The 24,897-nt window shown below is 37.3% G+C and overlaps 1 protein-coding gene across 7 annotated transcripts in view; it reads left to right on the plus strand.

Moving 5' to 3' along the window:
- Positions 1-822: 822 nt before the first annotated feature.
- Positions 823-24,897, plus strand: part of VPS13A (vacuolar protein sorting 13 homolog A) — a 105,859-nt gene continuing 81,784 nt past the window's right edge. For all 7 annotated transcript variants that reach the window (XR_003916137.1, XM_029962919.1, XM_029962920.1 and 4 more), the window contains exons 1-17: positions 823-961; positions 11,044-11,087; positions 11,593-11,635; positions 12,568-12,663; positions 12,947-13,048; positions 13,749-13,858; positions 14,129-14,188; positions 15,192-15,251; positions 15,469-15,549; positions 15,970-16,027; positions 17,473-17,600; positions 17,814-17,920; positions 18,580-18,751; positions 19,109-19,171; positions 22,902-23,037; positions 23,712-23,806; positions 24,632-24,774. Coding sequence is in view for 6 of the 7 variants with exons in the window: in XM_029962919.1 (XP_029818779.1) it covers positions 862-961; positions 11,044-11,087; positions 11,593-11,635; positions 12,568-12,663; positions 12,947-13,048; positions 13,749-13,858; positions 14,129-14,188; positions 15,192-15,251; positions 15,469-15,549; positions 15,970-16,027; positions 17,473-17,600; positions 17,814-17,920; positions 18,580-18,751; positions 19,109-19,171; positions 22,902-23,037; positions 23,712-23,806; positions 24,632-24,774 (1,598 nt within the window). In the remaining variant the exon portion in view is untranslated. The remainder of the gene's footprint in view (positions 962-11,043; positions 11,088-11,592; positions 11,636-12,567; positions 12,664-12,946; positions 13,049-13,748; positions 13,859-14,128; positions 14,189-15,191; positions 15,252-15,468; positions 15,550-15,969; positions 16,028-17,472; positions 17,601-17,813; positions 17,921-18,579; positions 18,752-19,108; positions 19,172-22,901; positions 23,038-23,711; positions 23,807-24,631; positions 24,775-24,897) is intronic.

Genomic DNA, 24,897 nt, shown 5'->3' on the forward strand with positions numbered 1-24,897 from the left:
GCCATTTTTAACAGCTCAGTAATTTCTACACTTGCCTAGCCTGAGGGAGAAAAGTATCCAAAAAATCTTTATAGCTATCTCACATTTAAATCCCTTGGACAAGCTGAGGGGTCCAGCCGAAGACAAAAAGATGACTGAGGGACTGGAGTATCTCTCTCATGAAGAAAGGCTGAGAAAGCTGGGACTGTTCAGCTCGGAGAAGAGACGACTGAAAGGGAACTTCATCAGTGTCTGTAAGTATCTGAAGGGAGGCTGTCAGGAGGGTGGAGCCAGGCTCTTTTCAGTGGTGCTGAGAAATAGGACAAGAGGCCACACGCAGAAACTGACACACAAGAAGTTCCACCTGAACAGGAAGAACTTCCTTACTGCGTGGGTGACTGTGCACTGGAACAGACTGTCCGCAGAGGTTGTGGAGTCTCCCTAACTGGAGATATTCAAGAACCGTTTGGACGCAATCCAGTGCCACGTGCTCTAGGACGACCTTGCTTGAGCAGGGAGGTTGGACCAGATGACTTCTCTGATGGTCCCTTCCAACCTGACAAATTCTGTGTTAACTCACACCTTACAAGCAAACAAGAGTAGCTAGCGCGAAACCCCTGCATTTCCCCTCAGAATCTCTGTACGTACGGAGAGGCCACGGGAAAGATCGGGCTGAAGCAGGCCGAACTGCGGAGCCCCCACCGGCTCCCGTAGCCTGGGCCAAGCCGCGCCTCTTCCTCCCCGGCGCGCAGGGGAGGCGGAGGGGCGGGGCAGAGCAGACGGCGGCAGCCGCCCACCCGGCCGCGGGGCGGTGCAGATCGGCCGCGCAGCTGCAGGAGCCGGGGCGGCGGCCGCTGCTGCTGGTGCAGGGCGGCAGGCAGGATGGTGTTTGAATCGCTGGTCGTGGACGTTCTGAACCGTTTCCTCGGCGACTACGTGGTGAACTTGGACAGCTCCCAGCTGAAGCTGGGCATTTGGGGAGGTATGGGCCTGTCTGCCTTCCCTTGCTGCCGCTGCGTCCCTTCCTGCCCGTCCGGGCTTCGCCCTGCCGCCCGCAGTAGGGAAATAGAGCTGGGTGTGGCGGTGTCCCCGGGCGAGTGTCCCCGGCGCGGCTGCCGAGCCGAAGGCCGGGCGGGCCTGGGCCGGGCCTGCCGGCCAAGCAAGGGCCGTGCTCGACACGTGCTGAGCCTGCCTGGACCGCCTGGCCCGACAACTTAGCCCCGCATCCACCTGCCTGCAGCTTAAAAATAGCCGATGGGGCGGCGTGGGCTTGGACAAGCGGTGTCCGCGGCGGGCGCGGGACCGCCGCCTGCGACAGCAGGGAGCGGCCGGGCGGGAGGAGCTGTGGGGAAACATCTGGCGGGGGGCAAAGAGAAACCCAGGCGAAGTGCTAGGGAGTCATGGGCAGCCCGTGGTCTCTGCTGATGGGGCGGACCTTCGCTGGCCGCGGTGCTTCTGACGGTCGCGTAAAGTTTGGAAGGACTGGGCGGGCAGCTTGGGGCTGGGAGCCTGACCCGGCTCTGCGGGAATGTGAAACTGGCGTACGGGCGGTTTCCCCGCCCGGAAATGAACTGAGCATAAACGCCAGGGGTTTGGATGGTATTCGAGTGTCAGGGTCGTGCTCGCGGGAGTGAGTGGCCTCTCTGCGAACGGCACTGACGTCCCGTCTCTTCTTGGTGCTATCTAGAATATTGGTGCTGTAGGTCTAGAATATTTGTCACTTTTAGCCTTAAAAACCCAGGTGTAAAGCCTGCCTTGAAGTTTGCAGAGGTGATGACCAGCTGTACTAGGCGAGGTAGGCAGTGGTTTATAGAATTAAATTAACGTGCCAGTTGTGAAGGCAGGAGTGTTCTGTTTGAATGTACTTTCTTGAGGTCCCTTTAGTAGGAACAAGAAAACAGTATCAAAAGTCTGTCAGGCACAGACGTGTGCAGCGACGAAGCGACCACTTCAGGGTGCATTCCAGGTGTCTGTAGCGTCAGCAAAAGCAAACACAGAGGTTCAGGGTTTTTTTACAGGTATGTTCATACATCTGTAGGTGTGAAGCACCCTCAAGGTATTCCCTACGTGCAAATCTATTCTTAGGTACTCATAGACATTAATCAGATTTTGTAAGCTTCTCCTGGAGCTTTTTGCATCGTGGACATTTTTGTTTTCATGCTTCTGTTTTCCGAAATGTCATCCTTATTTGGTTTCGTATCTGCAGTAATTTTCTGTCAGTTAGTCAAGGCATTTGTAGCATCTTCATAAAGTTCAGTCTCTATATGGAGTCTTAACACTGCAACATGACAGGTAAGTGCTGGAGAGAAGGTAGTAGTCCTTGATCTATAGCAGTAAGGCTCAATATAGCATATCCATTACTGATTAAGTGAGTCTTATTTGAAAGGTTTGAGTTAGCGTATCTTTCAGCAAAACCGTGTCATCCTAATTATTTGATTTGTGTACTGAAGTTCTGAAGTTGTCATAGTTTCTTTCAGTTGAGGGAAGGCAGGTAGAATATTTAATGTAAGATGTGGAACAATACGTGAATCTTTTGGGCAATATTTATACATTACAAAAAAGGAAAAGTTTATTTTTCTTGCTCTGTAGATTGCTGGTGGTTACTCATGGCAGTTTATGCCTCTATGAGGCAACTCTTATGAGTTTAGATGCACTTTAACTGTCTTGCTTGTTTTTTTTTTAATTAAATCTCAATAAATTTTACTCTGGAGTTTTGATATTCAGTTGTTGTTTTTTTTTAATGTACATGTAACTTGATTTTGTTTTTATTATTTCCTTTTCAAGTAGTTCTTATTTTTTAGAGGCTTTAGTATATTTTTATTCAAATGAAATTTCTCATTTCTCAGAGCAGTGCTTGTGTACTACAGCAAAACAATTTTTTTCTCTACACAGCCTGTTTACTTGCTTATTGTGAAAATGGGTATGTAAAACTACCTGTGTCTTGCTCTAAGAGGCCCAGAACTGCTGTGTAGCATTGGTGAAGCATCGTCTTAGGAGTTTGTTTTTTTCCTGGTCTACTGCATTATGCTTTTTTGCAGTTTAAACTGTGTTAAATGGTCTGTGCATCTGCAACATTTCTTTCATTCTGAATATCTCAAAGGACCTAGAAATTGCATTCTGCTAGCCAAAAGGCAGTAACTATTAGTAGTAATAGCAGTAGAGTACTGTTTTTATATGGAGTGCTTCATTGATTAGCAGATTCTAACACTCACAGTGTATCTGAAGTCTACTGATAATTTTTTTGGCTAGCTGTTTACTAAAATTCTGGAACTTAGGTCTTTTTAAAAAAATCACCCTTATTTTTTGTCTTCATATTTTGTGTAAACTTAATAGTTTTTTGTGTTTACTTGCATGCTCCCAAAGCACTTCCATTACAGCTATGTGTTTCCATGCAGTGTTTGTCTTTGTGTGTCATGATAAAACTGTTAAATTTTACATAAATCATGTAGTATTGAAATTAAATTTTCCTATTAAATGTTCTAGTAGTGATTAAAAAAAAAAAGGCAAGTTGTGTGTTTGGGGTTTTTGGTTTGTTTGTTTGTTTGTTTTTTCCTTCTAACAAATGGCCACTGCTTTTTGAGTGCTAGAGCATTGCACAAGTGCTATATATCTGTATCTTAAATTTTTAAAAGCATACATTTTTTTGCCTCTGAATGATTTAATACCCAAGGGAATTTATTTTTTTTTTTAAATGCTGTAGGGAGCAAGTTGTGATCTTGTGGTATTTTATAGCTGGCCTGCTTAAATTAAGACTGATAACCTGTTGATAGACTCTTAATATATGTATAACGCCTAATTTTACAGAGGTTTCAGCTTCTGTAAATTTGAGAGCTTAATTAATGAGTTTTTAATGAGCATGCTTAACATTAACTTTGGTTTTTCATTAACGAGAGAATTCATCATATCATATTAAAGCTATCCAGATTCAATCTGTGTAGTAAAGTTGTGTGATGATGCTGCTCAAACAAAATACATGAACACAGAAATAATTACAGAAATTTTTTTCTTGTTAAAAAGCTCTCAGATTGAATGGTAAAAATGTAGACTGTCTCAATACTAAAGGAAGATGTGATATGTGGAAACACTCATGGCTCAGGTTGTTGTAAGAAATGAATGACCTGAAATATAAAAGGCAGTGCAGAAAGGAGAAGGAAGGACAAGCTATACAAGTGAAAACAAATGTAATTTGAACATATAAGGCCAGTATTGGAAAGGCCAAGATTCAGAAAAGAACATAACAGGGAAGGAAATCGTATTCCTAAATAACTCCATTAGTATGAATCAGGGTAAAAGACTACTTTGTAGATAAAAGGTTAGGTAAGTATTTAGGTAAGTTAGGTATTTTTGAATGCTCTAGACCTAGTAAAGTTACACTTCAATACCTGAAAAAATGCTTGCAGCAATGTGAGATGTATACAGTTATAGTATACAGGAAGTGCCAGTGAGGTTTCCAAACAGTGCAGAGATCAAACACTTTCATCCGCGTTCACGATGCAACTGTTTTCTTTTGACTGTGTCTAAGTAACTTTTCATTCAGTGTCGTGGCCAGACCCTCTGTACTGCCCTTTAAAATACTTAATTCTCTATTGACTTGGAACACCTGCTTATTAGGTAATGTCTCAAGCATATTTTTCTTCACTTTTTATTTGAATATCTGGTATCTCTTGTCAGGGCAGCTCTGTTATTAAGATGATATAGGCACATAATTGACACATTTGTAACATTTGTAAAAACATTTTTTACTTTTTCTTTTGATTACAGCTACTGTTATAGTAAAGGATAACTAGTTTTGCATACCTTACCTTGTCTAGGTATAGGAGGTGCAAGCATATAGCAGATGCAACCTCCCTCCCTCTCCTTGCATAATGGTAATTTGAATTCACTTGGGGGATGAATAGTATCTAATAGTTTTTGCTGCCTTTAATGACCTGTTTAAACAGGAATAATTATCAGCATAAACATAAGTAGGAAAAGCCTGGCAAAGGCAGTATGAAGTGGTCAGGAGGGTTCACAAGCTGACAGTGCTGTTGGTAAAAGTAGAAATGCTGTTGAAATATGTGAGCAGGAGTGTTGGCTATTGATCAGATTCCAGCTGAGGTGTTTTCGGTTTCTGATCTTTCATCTCTGTTTCTCTCATCTGCCTTCCCTTCCCCCACCCCTTATTTACAAGACAGCACAGATTAATTAGGTAAAATCTGCGGATTTTTATGTGGATTAATTTTCTTTGCCCTCTTTAACTTCTGTTTACAACCATAACAAAATTTCAGTTAGGCCTCTTTGGTGAAATGGTTTACTGTGTTAACTGAGTGTTACTTCTTGCAAGCTAAATCCTTGGTAGTAGACAATTGGTTCATGCACTCAAATCCATGAAGTTATTTTGCGTATCTAAAATTAAAACTGTAAACCTATTTATTCCAGTATTTTGACAACTGTTTGCTATTGTTGAATTGTTTACAATGTCTAGAGATCAGTAAACGTAAGAATTTGCTTTATAGTATAGCCTAAGTAAATCCCAGACTGTGCTATAAGTATTTATAGATGTTCTGACTTTTATTATTGTTTTGGCTGCTAATCTGCTTGTTTAAACCTAGATATTTATACAACTCCAACTATTTGTATATACAGTTTTCAAGGTTGCTTAATTGAGTAATTTTTAACCATGCTCTGGATGCATTTCTGTCATCGAAACATCCAATTGCTCCCAACAGGGGTACACCACCCCTACCAAAAAAACCCCAACCAACCAACAACAGAAACAAACAATCAAATCCTGATGTATTTTTGTATTCTTGCAATTAGAGTCTATTGTCAGTGCTCCAAGATAGTAAATTCATTAGCTGTGTTATGTCCTGTAACAAGCCTCCTTGATTTTTCTGTTTCTGTATATGAGGGCTTTTGGTTTTTTTGCCTCCTACCCCCAACAGAGCAGTCAGGATTCAGTACAGTTGCGCTCGAATCTATGTTTCATTGCAAGTGAAATGGCTGAGTGTGATAAAGACTAAATTTTGGCAATCAAAGAGAATACTGACAGGGTCAGTAGCTGCATTTTAGGTTGTGAGTGTGAGTGCAAGCTTTCCAAGGTGTGGTGGCTTTGGAAATAGGAATGTTTAGTCAATCTCTTATGTTCTTTCTCAAGTGTAGGAAAAAGAAAAGTTGCCTAAATATACAAAACACAGCGCCTCTTTTGTTAGCCTTTTCTTTGCTTTGATAGTCCATTCACTGTGGTCAGACCCTCAATCAAGGTTTTTGTAAGTAAACTGTTATATTTTAATAAATGTGTTTCATTAATTTTGTACTAAAAGTGAGATATTTTGAGTTTTACTAATAGCTATCTTTTCTAATGATTTTAACTAAAACCTTAAACTTTTTAACTGTAAAATCATAAGTATAGGAAAAACAGTGAAGAATTATGTACCACACTTCCAAATCCTAGCATTTGATGTCGAATTGTCAAAGTCTTTGTGTTTGAAACATTACCGATACCATGTTTATTCTCTGCCATTATGATGTGCTCAGGTAAAATGAGAAATAATTATGCCATCACAAAGTATTGTTTGTAAATTGCTTAAGATAATCCTTACTTTGCAGTACTTTGGTTTTGGAAGCATCAGGGCCCCCAAATTATTTTAACTTAAGTAATTGTGCCTCAGCTGAAATGTGTCATGTGTCAGACCCTTGATAAATGAGAGGGCATGTTGACTCAGCAATCAGTGAAGAAACTCAACCTAGTTAAACTGCTTCATGTGTTGTATAGTCTTAAGGTTTCCATGTCAGTGTTTTTAACATGGCTCAACCGACATGCAAAAATTGCATGTTGTGGCCTGTTGCGCCTGGTAATTTGGTTACAAACCTGAACCTTTGCTCTGGATACCATTAAGATTACTTGCTATGAATATAATGTCTTCTTGGAGAAGCAAATAGGGTTTTTTTAGTGTTAAAATAGTCTCTGCAGAGTAAGCTTTATCAGGGAATAAGTTTAGAATAGAATTGAACCCAGTGATATATAAAACTGTCACCTTATTGTTATCCACAAAGACTATGTAGTTATAGTTACTAGAGTAGTTAAAGACTATTGTTGGGAATGCAGTCTTTGCCTGTATATTTTTTTTCTCTTTTCTGTTCTTCCTGGCAAGATGTATGTATCGTAAGGCTTAAAATCAGAGTCACCAGATATCAAAAAACATCATTCTGCATGTAGTATTTCTCTGGAAAGGCTGATGTTAGCCTTGGTCATTGGTCACAGCCAGCATAGCTTCATGAGAGGGAAGTCCTGCTTATCCAACCTGATTTCCTTTTATATAACCCACCTACTTGATCAAGGGAAGCCAGTTGATGTAATCTTTTTGGATTTCATTAAAGCTTTCAATAATGTCTCTCACAAGATTCTGCTGGACAAAAGGTCCAGCACACAACTGGGTAAACACATCATGTGGTGGGTGAACAGTGGGCTCATGGATCAAGCACAGAGGGTTACAGTGAATGGGGTGACATCAGACTGGTAACCTGTCACTAGTGGGGTTCCACAGGGCTCCATCCTGGGCCCTGTGCTCTTCAAACATCTTCATAAATGATAGAATGCAGGACTAGAACGGTTGCTAAGTAAGTCTGCAGATGACACAAAAGTGGGAGGAGCTGTTGACTCCCTTCAAGGCAGGGAGGGCCTGCAGAGAGACCTCGACAAATGAGAGTACTGGGCAATCACCAACCATATGAAGTTCAACAAGGGCAAGTGCCAGATTCTGCACTTGAGGCAACCCTGAATGTTTGTATAGACTAGGGAATGAGATGCTGAAAAGCAGTGCTGTGGAAAGGGACCTGGGGGTCCTGGTCGACAGCAAGTTGGATATGAGTCAGCAGTGCCCTGGCAGCCAGGAGGGCCAACTGTGACCTGGGGGGCATCAGGCAAAGCATCACCAGCTGGTCAAGGGAGGGGATTGTTCGGCTCTGCTCTGCGCTGAGGTGGCCTCACCTTGAATACTGTGTGCAGCTTTGGGCACCACAACATGGGAAAGATATTAAGCTCTTAGAGAGTGTCCAAAGGAGGGCAACGAAGATGGTGAAGGGCCTTGAGGAGAAGCTGTATGAGAAGCAGCTGAGGTCACCTGGTGTGTTCAGCCTGGAGAGGAGGACACTGAAGGGAAACCTCATGGCAGTCTAGAACTTCCTCATGAGGGGAAGAGGAGGGGCAGGCACTGATCTCTTATCTGTGGTGGCCAGTGACAGGACTCGAGGGAATGGCCTGAAGTTGTGTCAGTGGAGGTTTAGATTGGATACTAGAAAAATGTTCTTCACTCAGAGGATGGCTGGGCACTGGAACAGGCTCCCCATGGAAGTGGTCACAGCACCAAGCTAGACAAAGGTCAAGAAGCATTTGGATGAAACTTTCAGGCACGTGATGTGATTCTTGGGCATGTTCCTGTGTAGGGTCAGGAGTTGGACTTGATGATCCTGATGGATTGTCCTAGTTAGAACAGCTGAGACCAATTCATCACTGGATGGGTGTAACCCAAAACTGTGTATTCTATAGCCTTCCATGCCATTTCCCAGAAACTGTTATCAATAGAGCATTTACACCCTCTGCCCAGAGCAGCCTGACTCCTCAGGCTATAAACTAGGTGCTAAGAGGCCTCTGAGATAGGAAGATGTTCCTGTCCTCACACCCTTTTATGGAATTCCCTGCTCTGAGGGATCGATTGAGCATTCCTGCCTGAACTGGAGAATATATAAACTTGGAGTTTTGGAACCTTTTTACCACTCGTGGGATCCAGAGGAAGACTGCAGCTCACCACTCTCAACCAGACTGAGACCACCACCCTCAACTGGACTGCAATCACCACTATTGACCAGACTGCAACAGCTCTCCCACCAGCTGGTTTTTCCCCTCTCCCTTTACTTTGGATTTGGGGGGGGGGGCAAGGAACACCACTCTGTTCATGCCCCAGGGTGCTGGGTTATACATTTGGGTTTTGTGGGTTAAGACCAATTGTTTGTCCGTATAATCGTACTTACTGTATTATTTTATTAAATTGTTATTCTGACTTATAATCTCTCTTTTGAGTTGAGTTCATTTCCCCTGCTGGTTAACTTTTAAACCAGCACATGGGTCCCTTCCAACTCAGCTTGTTTTGTGATTCAATGATATGTCAGATGTATAGAATTCTACTGGAAAGTGATTATAAATCATTGCAATGAAAAAATTTAAAACATTAAAAAATTCATAGTGTTTTGTGAATGCTACAAGATGGATGGTTTAGTTTACCTGATCAACTCCTCTGGAACTGTTCAACAGCTTGACCCAACTCTTCTAATGTATTAATTTTTGAGATTTGGGTCCGATTTCTCAAAATTGGTGGTACTTTGAGCAGTTGTTTAATGCCATTAGTACTACATAACTGCAAGAATATTTCTTGCAGTTAGACCTCCCGTTTCCCCCTATGTTTTGCCATTTCTAACATGCATCCCAAAAGAAAAACATTTTAGGTCAATTAAATCTTTATTTGTAATCTCAAATTGTATTCCTTTCCAGACCTGTAATCTGCTTCTGGTTTACTGAATCTCATTGATGTCCCTGCTCAGTTATATCAGGTGTCTGTTCCATGGGCATGCATTAACACTATACAATTGAATTTAAAGTAACTGTTTCAGAAGCTCCATCCATCTTGTAGAATTTGAAGACGACATTGCTTCAGATTACATACATGTTTTTTAAATTGTGAGTTTTCAGGTCCCTTCCAGTGTTTCTTTGTTATGGCAAATGTCTGATGTGAAGTATATGGTAAAAACTGATCTTGCAATTAAAATTTTCTTCATTCACAGTGTACTGAAGTTAATTTTTGTCCTAAGACATTTAAATGTTAGATTACTGAAATGCTTCCTGTGAACTTTTGTAAGCTTATAAATAAAACTTGCAAATGTAAAATTTTTGAGAGCTAAAAATTCACTGACAGTTAATTTTGCTGGATTTCTACAAGCATGGGAAGCAGATGGTTGAGGAAAAAGAAGCAAACTTTTAATTTCAAGATGGGTCCTTACAAAAATGTTAAATTTCCAACATTTTTACTTTGCAGAATCTCAGGTTCTTTTTCATGGGTGTACAAGCTCCATGAGAAAATCTCAGGTATTATTTTGTAGCATAAATGAACAGTCTAGTCTTAATCATCTTTCATGAATATTTGAGGTGTAGGTTATGGATATCTTCCACAGCAAAGAGTCTGAGACCACAGGTTGTGGACCACTGTGGCACCCCACCATAAAGGGGAAGGGAACACCCAAGGTTCGTAGTTGCCTATGGTCAAAAAAGAGCAACAGAAGTCAGTGTCTGTAAAAACTTACAAAGTTTTATTATTAAACTATACACACAGCATGGAAATTGTTATAAGTTAGTCCTTTATAATATAAACACATGATGGTATATTTTTAGTAAGGGATAGGGTGAAAGAGAACAAAGATTAAAAGAGAGGGTAAGAGAAAGAAGGGAGAAAGATCACTAGTCCTGGCTCCAGTGTCACTGCGGCTGATGTGATGTCCAGGGCCCTGGGGCACATGTGTGCCTGAGCTTTGGGGGAGTACCATTTTATAGTAAAGGTTTCCTCACCCTTGAGTTAGGTTTCTTGTTTTCTATGCAAATGAGTTACCATGTGCAGTATGTTCTTCCAGACCTTTCTAGAATGGATCAGAGGGCTTTGGGGATCTTTGGTGGTCCCTACGTATTGATCTTTGGCCAGCAGTCCATGCCCACTTCTTGACCTCATTCCTACACTTGTGCTGTACTGTGTTGTGCTCATCTCCAGGAGCCAGAACATGGACCTTTATCCCAGAAGAGTTCTGCCTTACCTCTGTATGGCCCCCTTTTCCTTTCACATCCTGTTTTTTCTCATGGTATGTTCTTACCAACAATTCCTGATTGGCTCCACGGCTATCTGGCTATTGATGTTTAAGACATACACATTAGCCCCCATATTTTCTGGACTTCTGTAACCCACTGATTCAGACTTTGGGATGTTTAGTATGCACCACTACTATTTTTCTTATTGCAGTTTTACTTATGGGCTTCTTTTCTTTTAGGAGCTGTAGCACTGAACAATCTGGAAATAAAAGAAAATGCCTTGGTAAGCTAGTGAAAATAAAAATATAACATGAAAAAATTATTCATGAACAATGTTTTGGGTTTGGTGGGCATTTTTTAGTTCTTATTTTAGGATACACTGTCTTTTAAGTGGAAGCTTACTGGTTTGTTTTCTGTACACCTGTGTGGATTATCTGATTAATTTTAGATTAAATTTAAAGGTGAAAGTATATGCCTTTTTTTTTTTTTACATGAGAGAACTCTCTGCAATTGCTAAAAGAATATGTTTAGGTCAAAAGGAATACTGAAAGATTTTTTTCCTATAGCTTGTGAACCTAGAAACTTGCTCTTGGGAATGTGTTTAGCCTAGCATGGCTCAATAGTCTAAATGGGTAGCCTGATGTTTGCTTATCTATTATGTTGAATTTTTTTTTCAGTAGTCGAAAGGTTAAATTTGTTGTTAAGGTTATCATAATGTCTTTTCCTACATGACAACATTTCACAAGTTGCTGAATTGAGCTTAAATTTTCTGAACTATTTTCTTTCAGAGTCAGATGGATGTGCCATTTAAAGTTAAAGTAGGACATATTGGTAAGTTACATTTTATCATGTACCCATGCGGGAGTTTCTAAACATACTGCTTTTCCTTGCAAGTCACTCAGGCATCTTAAGCAAGTAATTTCCTAACTTTCCTTGAATTGCATACTTTGTGTGCTCTGAAGTTTGTCTCTTCTGGAAAAAAACCCTGTTCGATGGCTCCTTTTCTGAGATGGTAAAGTTAAAATATACTGGAGTCTTGTTTAATCACTTCAATGTTAGTGAGAAAAGAGCCCAACACAGCAAAAATTAGCAATTGGGCAGGACTGGATCTCATTCCTTGTCTTAGCAAGACTCCACAACTGATTTTTGCCTTTCACTTCCCTTTCCACCCTCCTTCCTTGTTTTTGCTAAAATGAAAAGTTTTCTCATCGCAAGTTGATTGTCTTGTAAAAGTTAGTGGTTCCTTAAAGCAAACTAAGTGTGAAGCCATTATACTTCCTTCAAATCTATCCTGACAATATGTATTTCCCAGTGACTGATTTAATATTTTATTAAAATTGGTGCTTGGATGAAGAATGAGAGACATTGTAACCTCAGGATCCCTGTGTTCACAAAACACAGTATTTAACTGACTGATGATCTATGATCTGCCCATGTGCTTTTCTTGTTCCTGAGGGTGGTGCAGTGGATTTGCAAGGAGAGACCGGTTGCTGTTATGAAGAGGGAGTATAATTCTTGTGAGTAAGGAGAGGATCTAGAGACTTGAGAGTTCTGCTCCTGGAAAAACTTGTCTCATGTTTATTTGTGTGTTGTGTAAAAAATAATACAACCCGAAGGACATTTGCCTCAGATGCACTGTTTCTTTTTCTGTCCAGTGTAATAATTGTTCAAAGATTTTGTGTTTAATGTCAATTATATTTCTAATTTTTTTCCCAGTCAACTATTTAACTGTATACCTCAACCTTTTTCTTCTGTGTTTTTAGGTAAACTTAACCTACAGATTCCATGGCAAAACCTTTATACTCAACCTGTTGAAGCAGTTCTTGATGGAGTTTATTTGCTTATTGTGCCCACAGCCAGTAAGTTAATGTAGAGAAAGAAGTGGATATAGATTGCTGGGATTTCATAAGTATCTGGAATAGGTTGATGATATTTGAATGAGCTTGATTCCTAGTAGATACTTCTAGCAAATCCAATCAGATAGTGGAATGGATGCCTTTAATGAATTTGCATTTCATCACCTAATTTTTTGCTGTTATGTAACTGTTACGAAAATGTAAAAATTACTGCTTTTGAAACACCATCTTTAAGAAAATGTGTTAGGTTTTTTTGGTATTATACTTTTTTACATTGTGCATTTAGGCATAAAATATGATGCTGAAAAAGAAGCCAGGCAATTCTTGGAAGCAAGACAAAGGGAATTGCAAAGGATAGAGGAAGCAAAGCAGAAGATAGCTAACCAAGGTAAGAGTGGGAAAAGTTAAGAAAGTGATGCTATTTCTTTCCTTATTTTAATCCAGAAAGATGCAGACTTTGTTGAAGTCTTCTAGATTCCTGTTTGGATACTTAAAAACTTGTTAGTTACAGTTAAGCTGCCATTATTACTGCAGAACTGGGATCCTGAAAATAAAAGGGTTCCGGTATTGACAAGGTCTAAGTAGAGCTTTTGGAATGCTGCTTATTTGTGTCAGATGTTGCCTGACATTTTGTTTCCTCTTCTTTCATAAGAAACAATTTAACTTTGTTTCCAGTAGCAAAAATTGTTACAATTACAACCTTTTAAACATTCTGTTTATTTTGTTTTTTGATAAGTCTGCTCTTTAAATTTGACTCTTGGTACTTTTAAGAAATTTTTATTGATAAGTCTGCTCTTTAAATTTGACTCTTGGTACTTTTAAGAAATTTTTATTGGTCAGCTTGAATATTGGTGGGTGCACGTCATACTTTTGAACTACCTGGTTCTTCATGCAGCAAGTAATAAAGGTGTGAAACCTTTTAGTCTGAGGATATAAATATTTCAGATTATACTGAGCGAACATGTTTTGATACAACTAGAGTACAATGGAATAGAAAATCAGACATTTATCATGCAAACTTTAATATGTTATTGTTTTGTCTAGTTTTAAAAATAATGTAAATAAAATATCAAATTATTTTCTTTTAGATAAAGTAAAAGAGGAGACACAAGACACTTTTGTAGAGAAACTAGTTACTCAGGTCATCAAAAATCTTCAGCTGAAAATTTCCAACATCCATATTCGCTATGAAGATGATGTAAGTACTTTTGTATATCTTAGCATAAAGGGTTGTGCATTGTAACATGAAATTAGGAACCTGTCTGATTTCTTTTCTCCTAGTTGTTTTCCATGTTGAGAGAATCCTAGTAAAGCTGTGGCATTTTCATAGTCTAAAAAAAAAGAAAAAGAAAAAGAAAAACTGATAAAAAGCTCATACCAAAACATAAAGATACTTAAATTATTAGTCAACTGTATCTTATAGACTATGAAATAATCCTTTTTTTGTATTTTCCCCCCGCTCTATTAGATCACAAATCGGAATAACCCTTTGTCATTTGGGATTTCACTTCAGAATCTAAGTTTGCAGGTAATTTTATTTTTCATTGTTTATCTAAAAAGCATGTCGATATATACTAGTAGATTAAGTTACATTTTTGTGTGTTATGCTTTCTGGTAACATGCTGTCTAATGAAAGTATACCTATAATCATCAGCAATACACAATGGTAACTACTTGGCTTATTAAATTCAACATAAATATTGTGGAAGGGGTGCCATTAAAGATAAAGTGCTATCATTACAATAGATGTTCAGGAGGAAATTCTTCTGCCTGCTACACTTCGTGGTTGCCAATCCACTTTGTTGGATTTGGGCTATTTGGAATCTATGAATATTTTACTGAAACTACCTTGAGCTTCAAGAAAGGAAGTTAATTCTTGATAACAGGGAGCAGGGGAAAAAAGAAAAAAAAAAGTATGACATCTTTTTTTCAAACTGGAGCTCAATTTTCAAACTGCAAGCTCCACTTTGAAATGCTAAGAATAGTCATCACGGACCGTATAAATTTTTTTTTCTGGAAGATTATGTAGTGGAAGCAGTATGCTAGTTGTCCTGAGTTGCTCTCATTCAGTAGTTTTTGCTGAGTAACTGATAATCTTAAAGAAAATGTGTCTAAGTAAACAATGGTTGTCTCGTGAATGCTTGTTCCTAGCACATTTAAGGGTTTTCTTTGGGCTCAAGCTAAAATTAATTACTTCCAGAATTATAAAGGCATTCAATCCCTTGTTTAGCTCTGTCCAAAGAGCATGCCTAAAAATGATATTGGTGTAAAGGAAAACAGTTTGAAGTACTGAAGACAGAATTTTATCGTATCTTCGGTTCTTGTGTGCAGCCTGCACATGCACATATGTATTTTTTAGGGGAAGTAGCCTTACAAAGTTTACACTTAAAATAATGGATGAATCACCTTAAATCAGACGATGGTGTCCCATTATTTTCCATGCGGTTTAATTATGATGATGGTTTGTTTCAGTTATGATAAGATGTTGGTGAATTATAGATATTGGAGTAACTTTGTATATTGCATTTCAGACCTCAGATAAGAATTGGAATCCATGTTTACATGATGAAACTGCCAAGTTGTTCTACAAGGTATAGTATGAACTGTATGCTAAAGAAAGAAATGTTTATAAAACTAGCTGCATTGGAGTTTCTTCCACAGAATGTCAGACCAAGAAAACATGTAACTGTATAGACTCTAAAATAAAAGTAACGTTCTGAATATTTTTATTCATCCAGACTTTGTGAAATCCAAATTGCTAATCAAGAATTTGTAGGTGTTAATACATATGTCCTGTTGTATTTTCAGCTTGTACGACTGGATAACCTTTTCGCTTACTGGAATGTGCAATCAGAGATGTTTTACCATGGTGGTTTTGATGAATCATTGGTAAGTAAAGCATGAGATAGTGTATCTGGTATTCTAGTTGAATCTGGGAAACACAGGACATGCTTCACATTTAGCTCTGCTTCCATTTGTCAGTATTGTTTGTAAGTAGAAGCATTTTTAGGGTAGTACATGCTAAGGCTTTTATGTGATGGAAGTATAACACCTATCTGAGGAAGTTTAAAAAGAGGAAGTCTTTCACCAGTTACAAAATTTACATAACTTATGGTCATCTTACTACTACTCAGAGATTTTTGTTAACTGAAATTAGACATTCTGTTTAAAACATAGATACGTATTTTGAACTTTATGGTTTGTTGGAGGGATTATCTGAGACCTGTAATAAATTGCTAACACTTTATATTTTAAAACTTTATCTGGAAATAAAAATGCAACTTATTTTTAACTCCATTGTGTGTGTAGGTTAACTTAAAACAGGGAGTTTCCAGCCACAGTGTGATTCCAGAAGGTTATGATTTTGGTAAGTGGTATTTTATTTGTGATACAGGTGCCTAATTCTAATTTTTAGTGCCTCTCAGAGGTTGCTACTTTGGCTGTTACTCAAAAACCTTAGTAAAGAGTTCAGTTTAGTCCTGTAAGGGTAACAGTCTTTCTGACAGTGAATACTGTACCATATCTGTAGCCTTAAAAAGGCCTTGATAAAAATGAGTCTTGAGTTATGTATTATTCAAGTGGAATGTCATACAAAAACCTTCCATTGATTAATTCCTTTACTTAAGAAGTTTAGCAATAATATGTATACCATGTAAGTTTTGTGAATCAGATTGGTTTGAGTATGTTTTTGAGGTCACCTGCTTTATACAAAGTATCTTTTTTCATGAGAGGTGAATATGGTAATCACACAAGTTTGAAACTGTGGTGAATGGCAATTCTACCTCTTTTAGGACAACTCTTTAGTTTGAGACTTTTATAGAGAGATAATGATCACCAAGTCTGATTCTGTCACTTGATATAAAAGCAAACATAATACTTACCTATAAGAAGCATAAAAAATGAAGTTTAGGGAGCAAAATACAGAAAGAAAATTAGTAGAAATGCTACCACACACAGTGTTTAGATAAAAGTAGGATAATCCAGGATTTTAAAAAAGCAAAGGTAAATTGGTGTAAATATGGTTTCATCTTGCAAAAATGCATCTTTGAATTGTATGAACCTTTCAGGGAATTTGGAATATTTGTTATGTAGATAGCCTATCATTATCTCTGTTGAAAACAAAGAATTCTGTTTGATAAAAATATGATTTATACAAATGCAAGTAATATGCACATTCTTATTGTTGGATCAATTGCTGAAACAGATGAAAATATTGAAATAAACATGGCTTTGAATGGCTGATATTGCCAAAATGTGGAACCGATAAAACAGTTCTGCTCTGAATATTTTAATACTGTGATGTCTTATTTTGTGTAGGATCCATATTGATTTTTTCCATGCTTATTTAGGCTTGGATTTAGAAATATGGAATGTTTGGTTTTATCCACTATTGTGAGTATAATTTATCAAACAGAAAATCATTAGTACACAAAAAAAATAATTCTTACAGAATATGAGTTATATATAGTGAAATAAATGCTATGTTTGAAACTGTCTTGTACTATAAATATATCATAGCCAAAAAAATTAGTTTTTTTACAAATATAAACTAGTAATTGAAACATCTGCATGTAATACTGCATACAGAAAAATTTGTGGTAATGTTTTGTAAACATTTGTTTCACAAATGTTGCCAGAGTGAAACTGAAAAATGAGTCTAAATTGTATTATATTTTAAGTTGTTTTGGAGTCCTTCACGTTTTGAAGTCTGGCATTTTACAATTAATAATCTGGCATAATTTAAGATATGTATAATTTATGATGATTTTAAATAATTTAATTGCACTTTTTATCTCAACTTGTATTTCTTAGTATTCCGCCCAATTTCAGCTAGAGCCAAACTCCTTATGAATCCTCGATCTGATGTTGACTTTTCATCACCAAAAATGGATTTAGATGTAAACTTACAGGATATAACTGTTGAATTCAACAAGCCACAGGTATAAACTATTTTTCTGAAGTTTTATGTAGTATGGTAAAGAAGTTAGTTTGTGAGAATAAGAAAAGCAGTCTGAAATTTTACAGTGGACATACAGAACCTATTAACTTCTTAGTCTTGTTTTTCTTTGTAACTGATTTGCTCTTGAAAGGGAATCTTGATACATGTTGTTCTCATAAAGATAATAACTCTCAGTTTGAATTTGTTTGCTTAGTACTTCAGTGTTATGGAGCTCCTTGAGTCTATTGATATGATGACTCGAAATCTGCCATACAGAAAATACAGACCTGATGTTCCATTGCACAACAACGCCAAGACATGGTATGCAGTCTCAGACTTTGAAAATAATTTGTTAGTTATTAATTTGAAATTATTACCAAAGAATTTTTTCTTACTTAAGAGGGTTAGAAGTAATTTCCTTCTGAAATGAAGTCTTCAAAAGGAAGTCTTCACTTTTGTTTTCACTTGTTTTTCTTAAGCTAGTACTATAAAAAATTGATGAGGACCTCAAACCAAAGCTGAGGACACAATACTTGAAAGCCTATGGTTGCTAACTTAAAGGCTGTTATCAGGAACTTGCGTCTTACAGTATTTTATACCGTAACACTATTTTAATGAATGCCCCCCCATTATATGTTAGGTACTATTACAAGAAAATATACGTAAAAATAGGCCAACTTTTTCAACCTAGATGACAAAAATTTGATTTCAGAAGATTCCTTACAAATATATTTTTATTATTTTCACACATACATGCATAGATTTATGAGTATTTTTCATACACAGTTACCTTTTAATTTTAGAAAACAGCAACCTGTAAAATCCTTAAGTTCCTCCACTGATCAGAAGTGCAATATTAGACATGAGATTCCACTCTTCACATCTTGGAGTTGTATTCATTAATAGTCTGCAAAGTTTTGGAAGTCTTTTCTGTATACTCAAAGAAATGTAAGCTATACTTCATTTGTCTTTGCTGTCAGGTGGCAGTATGTTATTTATGGCATCCTTGAAGTAAATGTTCAACCTAAGCTCCAAATGTGGTCATGGGAACATATTCGACACCACAGGAAGCAAGTGAAAAACTATAAAGAGATGTATAAAACAAAGATAACATCAAGAAAACCTGATGAAGAAATCTTGAAATTGTTGGAGGTTAGTAATTTTCTATTGAAGGATTTAATAGTGTTCATCTTGATATTTATTTAGAGTTAAATGTTTACATATTTTTAAGTCAGTTCTAATTCAGAATAAAATTTTCAGTGGCCATACTTGTACCTATATCACTACATTTTTCTGTTAGTGGTGTTAACAAACATAGGAGGTAATTTTTTAAATTAGAAACTTTGGGAAAGAAAAACTTGAAGTGATGTGCTTTTCTTTTCCAGGTTTAAGTTTTCAGATTAAGCAAAATAACTTAGGTTGCATAAATTGAATAGTTCACTGTAAAACTGAGCTGTGACATGTAACAAAAGGAAATTGTCAAAAAATAATTTTTCACCTCTTTTCCAGGAATTAGAAAAGGCCTTGGATATTTTTAACATCACTCTAGCAAGGCAACAAGCAGAAGTTGAGGTAAAATTCCATAATTTAAATTAGTCCAAGAGTAACTGAAACATGAGATTGTGGAGATTTCCAGCAGATGGATTTTAGATCTAGTAATTGAATTGTGTATCATACAGTCTTTCAATTTTCCTAATATTTCATGGTTTCTACTATAAGGCATAGTTACTTTCTGCTTGTAATTATGCAAAAATTAAGTAACTCCATATACTGCTTCTTCAGAGTGACTGAACTGAGATAAATTTCTTTCCACATGTGATGAGGAAGATCTGCTGTGGAAAATATGGTCAAAATGTGACAGAGGTCAAGTTGGAAGCAATTATATCCAAAGCTCCATGGTCCCTCCATCCCCCAACAGTAGACTACTAGTTTATTCCTTTCCTTCATGATACCTTATTATGTAGACGGAACATCTGTTGTGTGTTGACTCTTTGCAGTGTTACTATTCAGAATACCACAAATGCAGAAAACGTTTAAGTAGATTATTACAATTAGGCAAGATAATGTGACTTGAGTAGTTACACTTAATTTGTTAGCCTCAGTTTTCCTAGGTTAACATACTGCCTAGTTTTCAGTAGAGGCTGAGTATCATTCTAGGACACTGAAGTGAAATCTTTATAAATTTTCTGAAATCTTTCTACATTAATAATCAAGATAACTAAAAGTAAGTAGACTATGAAGTTTTCAATCTGAAAGTAATAATAATTAAACTTCACGAATTTCAGTGACTGCTTATGGCAGTGCTTGAAAGCAATTTGATTTTTTTTTTGAGGGATATGGAGTATATTAAATATGGTGTGAATGCAATTGCTGCAGTAATAGATATTGCACTTCTAACCCAAAACTCTGAAGACGAATCTGTACATGTGATTTTTCCTCCTGGTGTCATCATTATCCAGACTTTTACAGAAGACATATTCATGACCCTCTCCTTCAGTTGTTTGACTGAATTGGACTGCTTTTCACAAGGAGGGTGTTTTTGTCTTCTTGTAGTTCTCATTTGATTTTGGAATATTTTTATCCTGTACTTTATAGTTTCTTTTGGTTTATCTCTCTCCTCAAACCTTTTGCAAGGTGAGGGAAATCCTGAAGTATTTCCTATCTAGTTTTATTCTTCTTTTCCCCAGTGTGACTATGCTGCTTACGAAAGGTTATGTCATATCGCATTCCCGACTACCTTCAAATCCTGAGATTTAAGATAGGTTTCTGTAATGCTTAGAAGTAGATTGCAAGTGAATGAATTTTCGGTTGTTTGGGCTTTAAGGATTGCATTCGAGAAGCGTTAAAGAGCATCTTAAAAGATCTGCTAGCTGGTTATCTAAATATATTTGAAAGTTTTGAAAATCAGGTCATGGTGATTCTACTGTGTTCTGTCTTCACCTATCTGTCAGCACCCATTTGTGTTACTATTATCAGGTCATACCTCTGAAAAAGGATTCGAAGTACTTAAAAGAGGAAAATCTACTATTAGCTAGGTATCCTGACAGGTCGCCTTGAGTCTGCTAAGTATTTCAAGGAGCACCCTTTAGATGTGGGTCGAGTAAAGCCAGATAAATGATCTTGCTGTTTGTGAAGCTTTTCTGTTTTTTAAAACCATACCTAAAAGTTGAATTTCAAGGGCTTATTTTCACCTAGATCTTGAAATCAAGCTCACCATAAATCATATTCGTGATCACAATGCTATCTGATTTTCTGGCAACTTTGTAGCAAGAACTTTATATTGCAAACCTCAAGCCACTTTTTGTTCTTAGCACTAGTGTGCTAAGTATCAGACACTAGCACACCAGTGCTTGCTTCAGTGAGCCAAGCGTCAAGTCTCTGTATTAGGTAGCTTGAGATATTTTATGCTTTCAGTCTAGGGAAAACTTTGTAGGTTATTCACCTAAATGAGAATACAGGATAGAATCATGGAATCATTTAGGTTGGAAAAGACCTTCAACTGTTAACCACGCACTGCCAAGTCCACCAGTAAACCATGTGCCTAAGCACCACATCTGCGTGTCTTTCAAATACCTCCAGAGATGGTGACTCAGCCATCTGTTCCTGTTCCTGTCCTTGGGAACCCTTTCAGTGAAGAAATTTTTCATAATATCCAATCTGAATCTCCCCTGGCACAGCTTAAGGCTCTTTCCGCATGTTCTGAATCTCCCCTGGCACAACTTGAGGCTCTTTCCGCATGTTCATCACTTGTTACTTGGGAGAAGAGACTGACCCCCACCTGGCTACACCCTCCTTTCAGATCGTTCTCAAGTTTACCTTGCTGATTAAGCTTGCCACAATCTGTGACTGCATTCATTACTAAACCATTGTAAATGGACAGTGGGGAAAATCCAAAAGGAGTTCTTCAGCAAATCTGTGTAGTTCCCATACTGCACAGATTTTTTTCTTCATCTTTGCAGAAATACAGTTCCCCTGGCTTCTGCCTGTAGTCTTGCTTACCCTGGACTCCAGTGCCTGCTGCTGCCTGCTATGTGGAGCATCACAGCTTTAAACATCATTTCTTCTTCACTGTGGCAGTTGCCCTTCAATACCAACCCCTTGATGTCCCAGAAACCTGTAATTTCACAGGTTCAACAGCCTAAGGCTCTTTTCAGTTTTTCCTTGGACTGTTCACTCTGTAACACCTACTTGATAACTTGGTGACCTTTACAAAGAGGATTTTTGAGGACTTTGTTCAAACTTTTTGAGACTTGATGTTTAACTGACATTCTGCATCATCTCTCTGAGGTGAATCAGTAGTATCAATTGAGAAGCCTCTGTGTTTTTGTGGTGAGTCCTACTTTCTATTGGCCTGTAGGTGTATAGATGTGACAAGTCCCTACATAGTTCTGATTTATAGTCGGCTGTTTTCCCTAATTGTGTTGCACAGATCTTGGGGTTTTGAATGCTGAGAAGAGATCCCTGTCTCACTCACTTTAGGTATTGCTTTCAATAGAGTACCTCTAAATTTAGGGCTTATCTGCAACTGTTTGTATCTTTTTGGATTGTATTAGTCATGAAGAAAGTTAGTTTGTGTGGTCCACTACAGTTCTGAGAACCCCTCTGTCTCTTAGATCACTTGATAGTTGTTTGCCATTCCCATGCCAAACTTTCAGTGGATGTAGTCTGCACTTTCTGTGAGGACCAGTATTAGAATCATTGCTGGTATCAGACAGGGCATCCCCTAGTTACGGAAATATTGAATATGGGAGAATGGAGATCTTCCTTACTGTTATACTTGTATGTATCAGATCCAGGAATAGTTTTCTATTTTTCTTAGAGTAAATGCTGTATTACAAGAGTAATTTTTTTTAATTGCTTTGCACATCTATCTTGAAATGAAAAATATAGGGCTGATTTAAATTTTGGCCTGTGCTGGCTATTTAGTTGCTTACATATGTATTTTAAATGATTGTTTATAATACCATTATTGTAATGTAAAGCGCTGTATAATGTTGTGGATTTTTTTTATGGTGAAAGCTAGAGAGAAGATCTGCTATGTAAGAAACATTTATTGACCTTTTACATACCCTTTTCATTCTTAAAGGTGTTTGTTATTATGCAAAATAGAATTGGTCTGATATTGCAGTGTATGCTTGAAAAAGTTACTAGAAGGAAAACTAAGGAATAACATGTTGCCTTTTTAATTGTTGTCTAATGATGTTTTGATGTGTAAGAGATGTCTTGGGTCTATATTTTCTTTAAGAAAATGAAGAAAAAAGCATGAAGAAAATGACTTACCTGAGTATTTTTTAAATTTAAGGCAACTAAGGCTGGATTAAAAATCTACAGACCAGGAGTAAAACAAGCTGATGAAAATTCTGGTGGCTGGTTTAGTTGGATATGGAACTGGTCAGGTGAAAAAAAGGATGAAAAAAAGCAAGAAATCAAGGGTTCAAGTATGATAATTTATTTGTATTTTTTCTGTTGTTAGAAATGATTTATTAGAATAATAGATCCCTAGCAGTGGAATAGAACTTTGTTTTTATTATCAAATTATTGCCATTTACATTTTCTCTTAGCCTTTTTTTTTGCTGATGAAGTTGTTAATTGCATGTAACAGAGGTATCGTACAATTCCTTCAATAATTCTTTCTGAACTGTCTTCAATATGTGATTTCTTCTGCCACAGTTTTTGTATTTGCATGCACAATGTATGTGTATGGGTATTTGAAGAAAGTACTAGAAAATAGTACAAATTAATGGAATAAAAATTTTTTTGCTTCCATTAATTTTAAAATTTGTCTATTTCATGCAATGTATTAGACTTTGATTTACTTAAGTGTAGGGCTCCTAGTAATGGTTATGGAACATGAAAAGTAAATCAGAAAGGTTACTTCTGTTGTTAGCAACTTAGTAAATAGAACAGGTCAGAATAAAAGCATTTTAAAGCATGCTTTAGGATACTCAAGACTTGGCTTTAAACCTCAGTATATTTGCTTTTACTAATTCAGGACAATGTTGACAATATCTACTGTACATTGTAGAGCTGCCAAGGCCTGTAAAGTGCATAACAGTATTTGCATTTTTTAGATACCTGTACTGAGTTTAACTAACCTCTTGAAATGTGACAGGTCTTGAAGAACTGATGACACAGGAAGAAAAGGCTAAACTTTATGCAGCAATTGGATATAGTGAAACAGCTGTGGATCCAACTCTTCCAAAATCAGTAAGTCGTGATTGACTATGATGCCAAACAGTTGGTAGTTTTATCTACTAATAAAAATCTAAACGTAGGAAATCACTTTTCAAATTACTTGAAGCTCTGTCTCTACATTTAAATACTCTTCTGATACTTTTTAATTAAGTTGCTGCATGCTGGCTTTATGCAGAAGACAGCATCATTAGGTGCAGTTTCAGGATACTACTTGTATAGCTTACTTTGGATATTCTGAAATACTTCACAGTTAAATTTTGCTTGCCCTAGCTACATAAAGAACAATAAAATCATGTATGTAGTGTATTGTTCTTTAAATACTGAAGTGCTTTATAGATCGCCTTTAAATATTCAGAAGCTTCTTCACAGAATGTGCTAAGGGATCTTAGTAAGGGATAAGAAAATACACTGGAATCTAAAATATGAGTGATAGTAGAAGAGGCAGAATAAATGATTATATAAAGAAAGAGGTGATTCAAGGACTGTAATGGGCAATAGCAACATTTTGAATCTTTCAGAAATAGTCTGATGTCATCTTAATGTGGGATACCAAGGACAATACAATTGACTGGTTTTTGGCTCTACATCAGAGAGTGTTTATCACAAAATGTTGTGTAGAGACATCAGACATACCTTTGTAAGTCTACTTGTTACTCTAGCCCTACCTCTTCCTAGTAACTGTTAGGGAATGACTTTTACACCAACTATGATACAGACTATTCATAGCATGAGAAAAATAGTTTTGAACTGTTATTTGTAGCTTTCATCTCTTCATAACTCTATCGAAATGTGTATTAATGTATTTTGTAATCCTATATTGTTTTTTGGCATATATAGTATGAAGCCATGAAGTTCTCTGTGAAGTTACTAAGCATGTCTATATCCATAAGAGAAAACAGGCAAACTCCTGAGCTGGTAGAATTTGCATTAACTGGCTTGAGTACACTATTTACCCAACGACCAGGTGCACAAGCAGTAAGGTGAGCTTTCTGTCAAACTGTATTTGTTCCTCATGAAATGCTGATGATGGCTAATAAGCATTTTTAGGCTGTTACAGTATTTAAGCTCCATTTTTCACTGTAATTTCTTGTGCAGTTTGGGAG

Source organism: Manacus vitellinus, unplaced genomic scaffold (genome assembly GCF_001715985.3).
Source record: "Manacus vitellinus isolate BGI_N305 unplaced genomic scaffold, ASM171598v3 scaffold_50_pilon, whole genome shotgun sequence".
In the NCBI taxonomy this organism is placed as follows: Eukaryota; Metazoa; Chordata; class Aves; order Passeriformes; family Pipridae; genus Manacus; species Manacus vitellinus.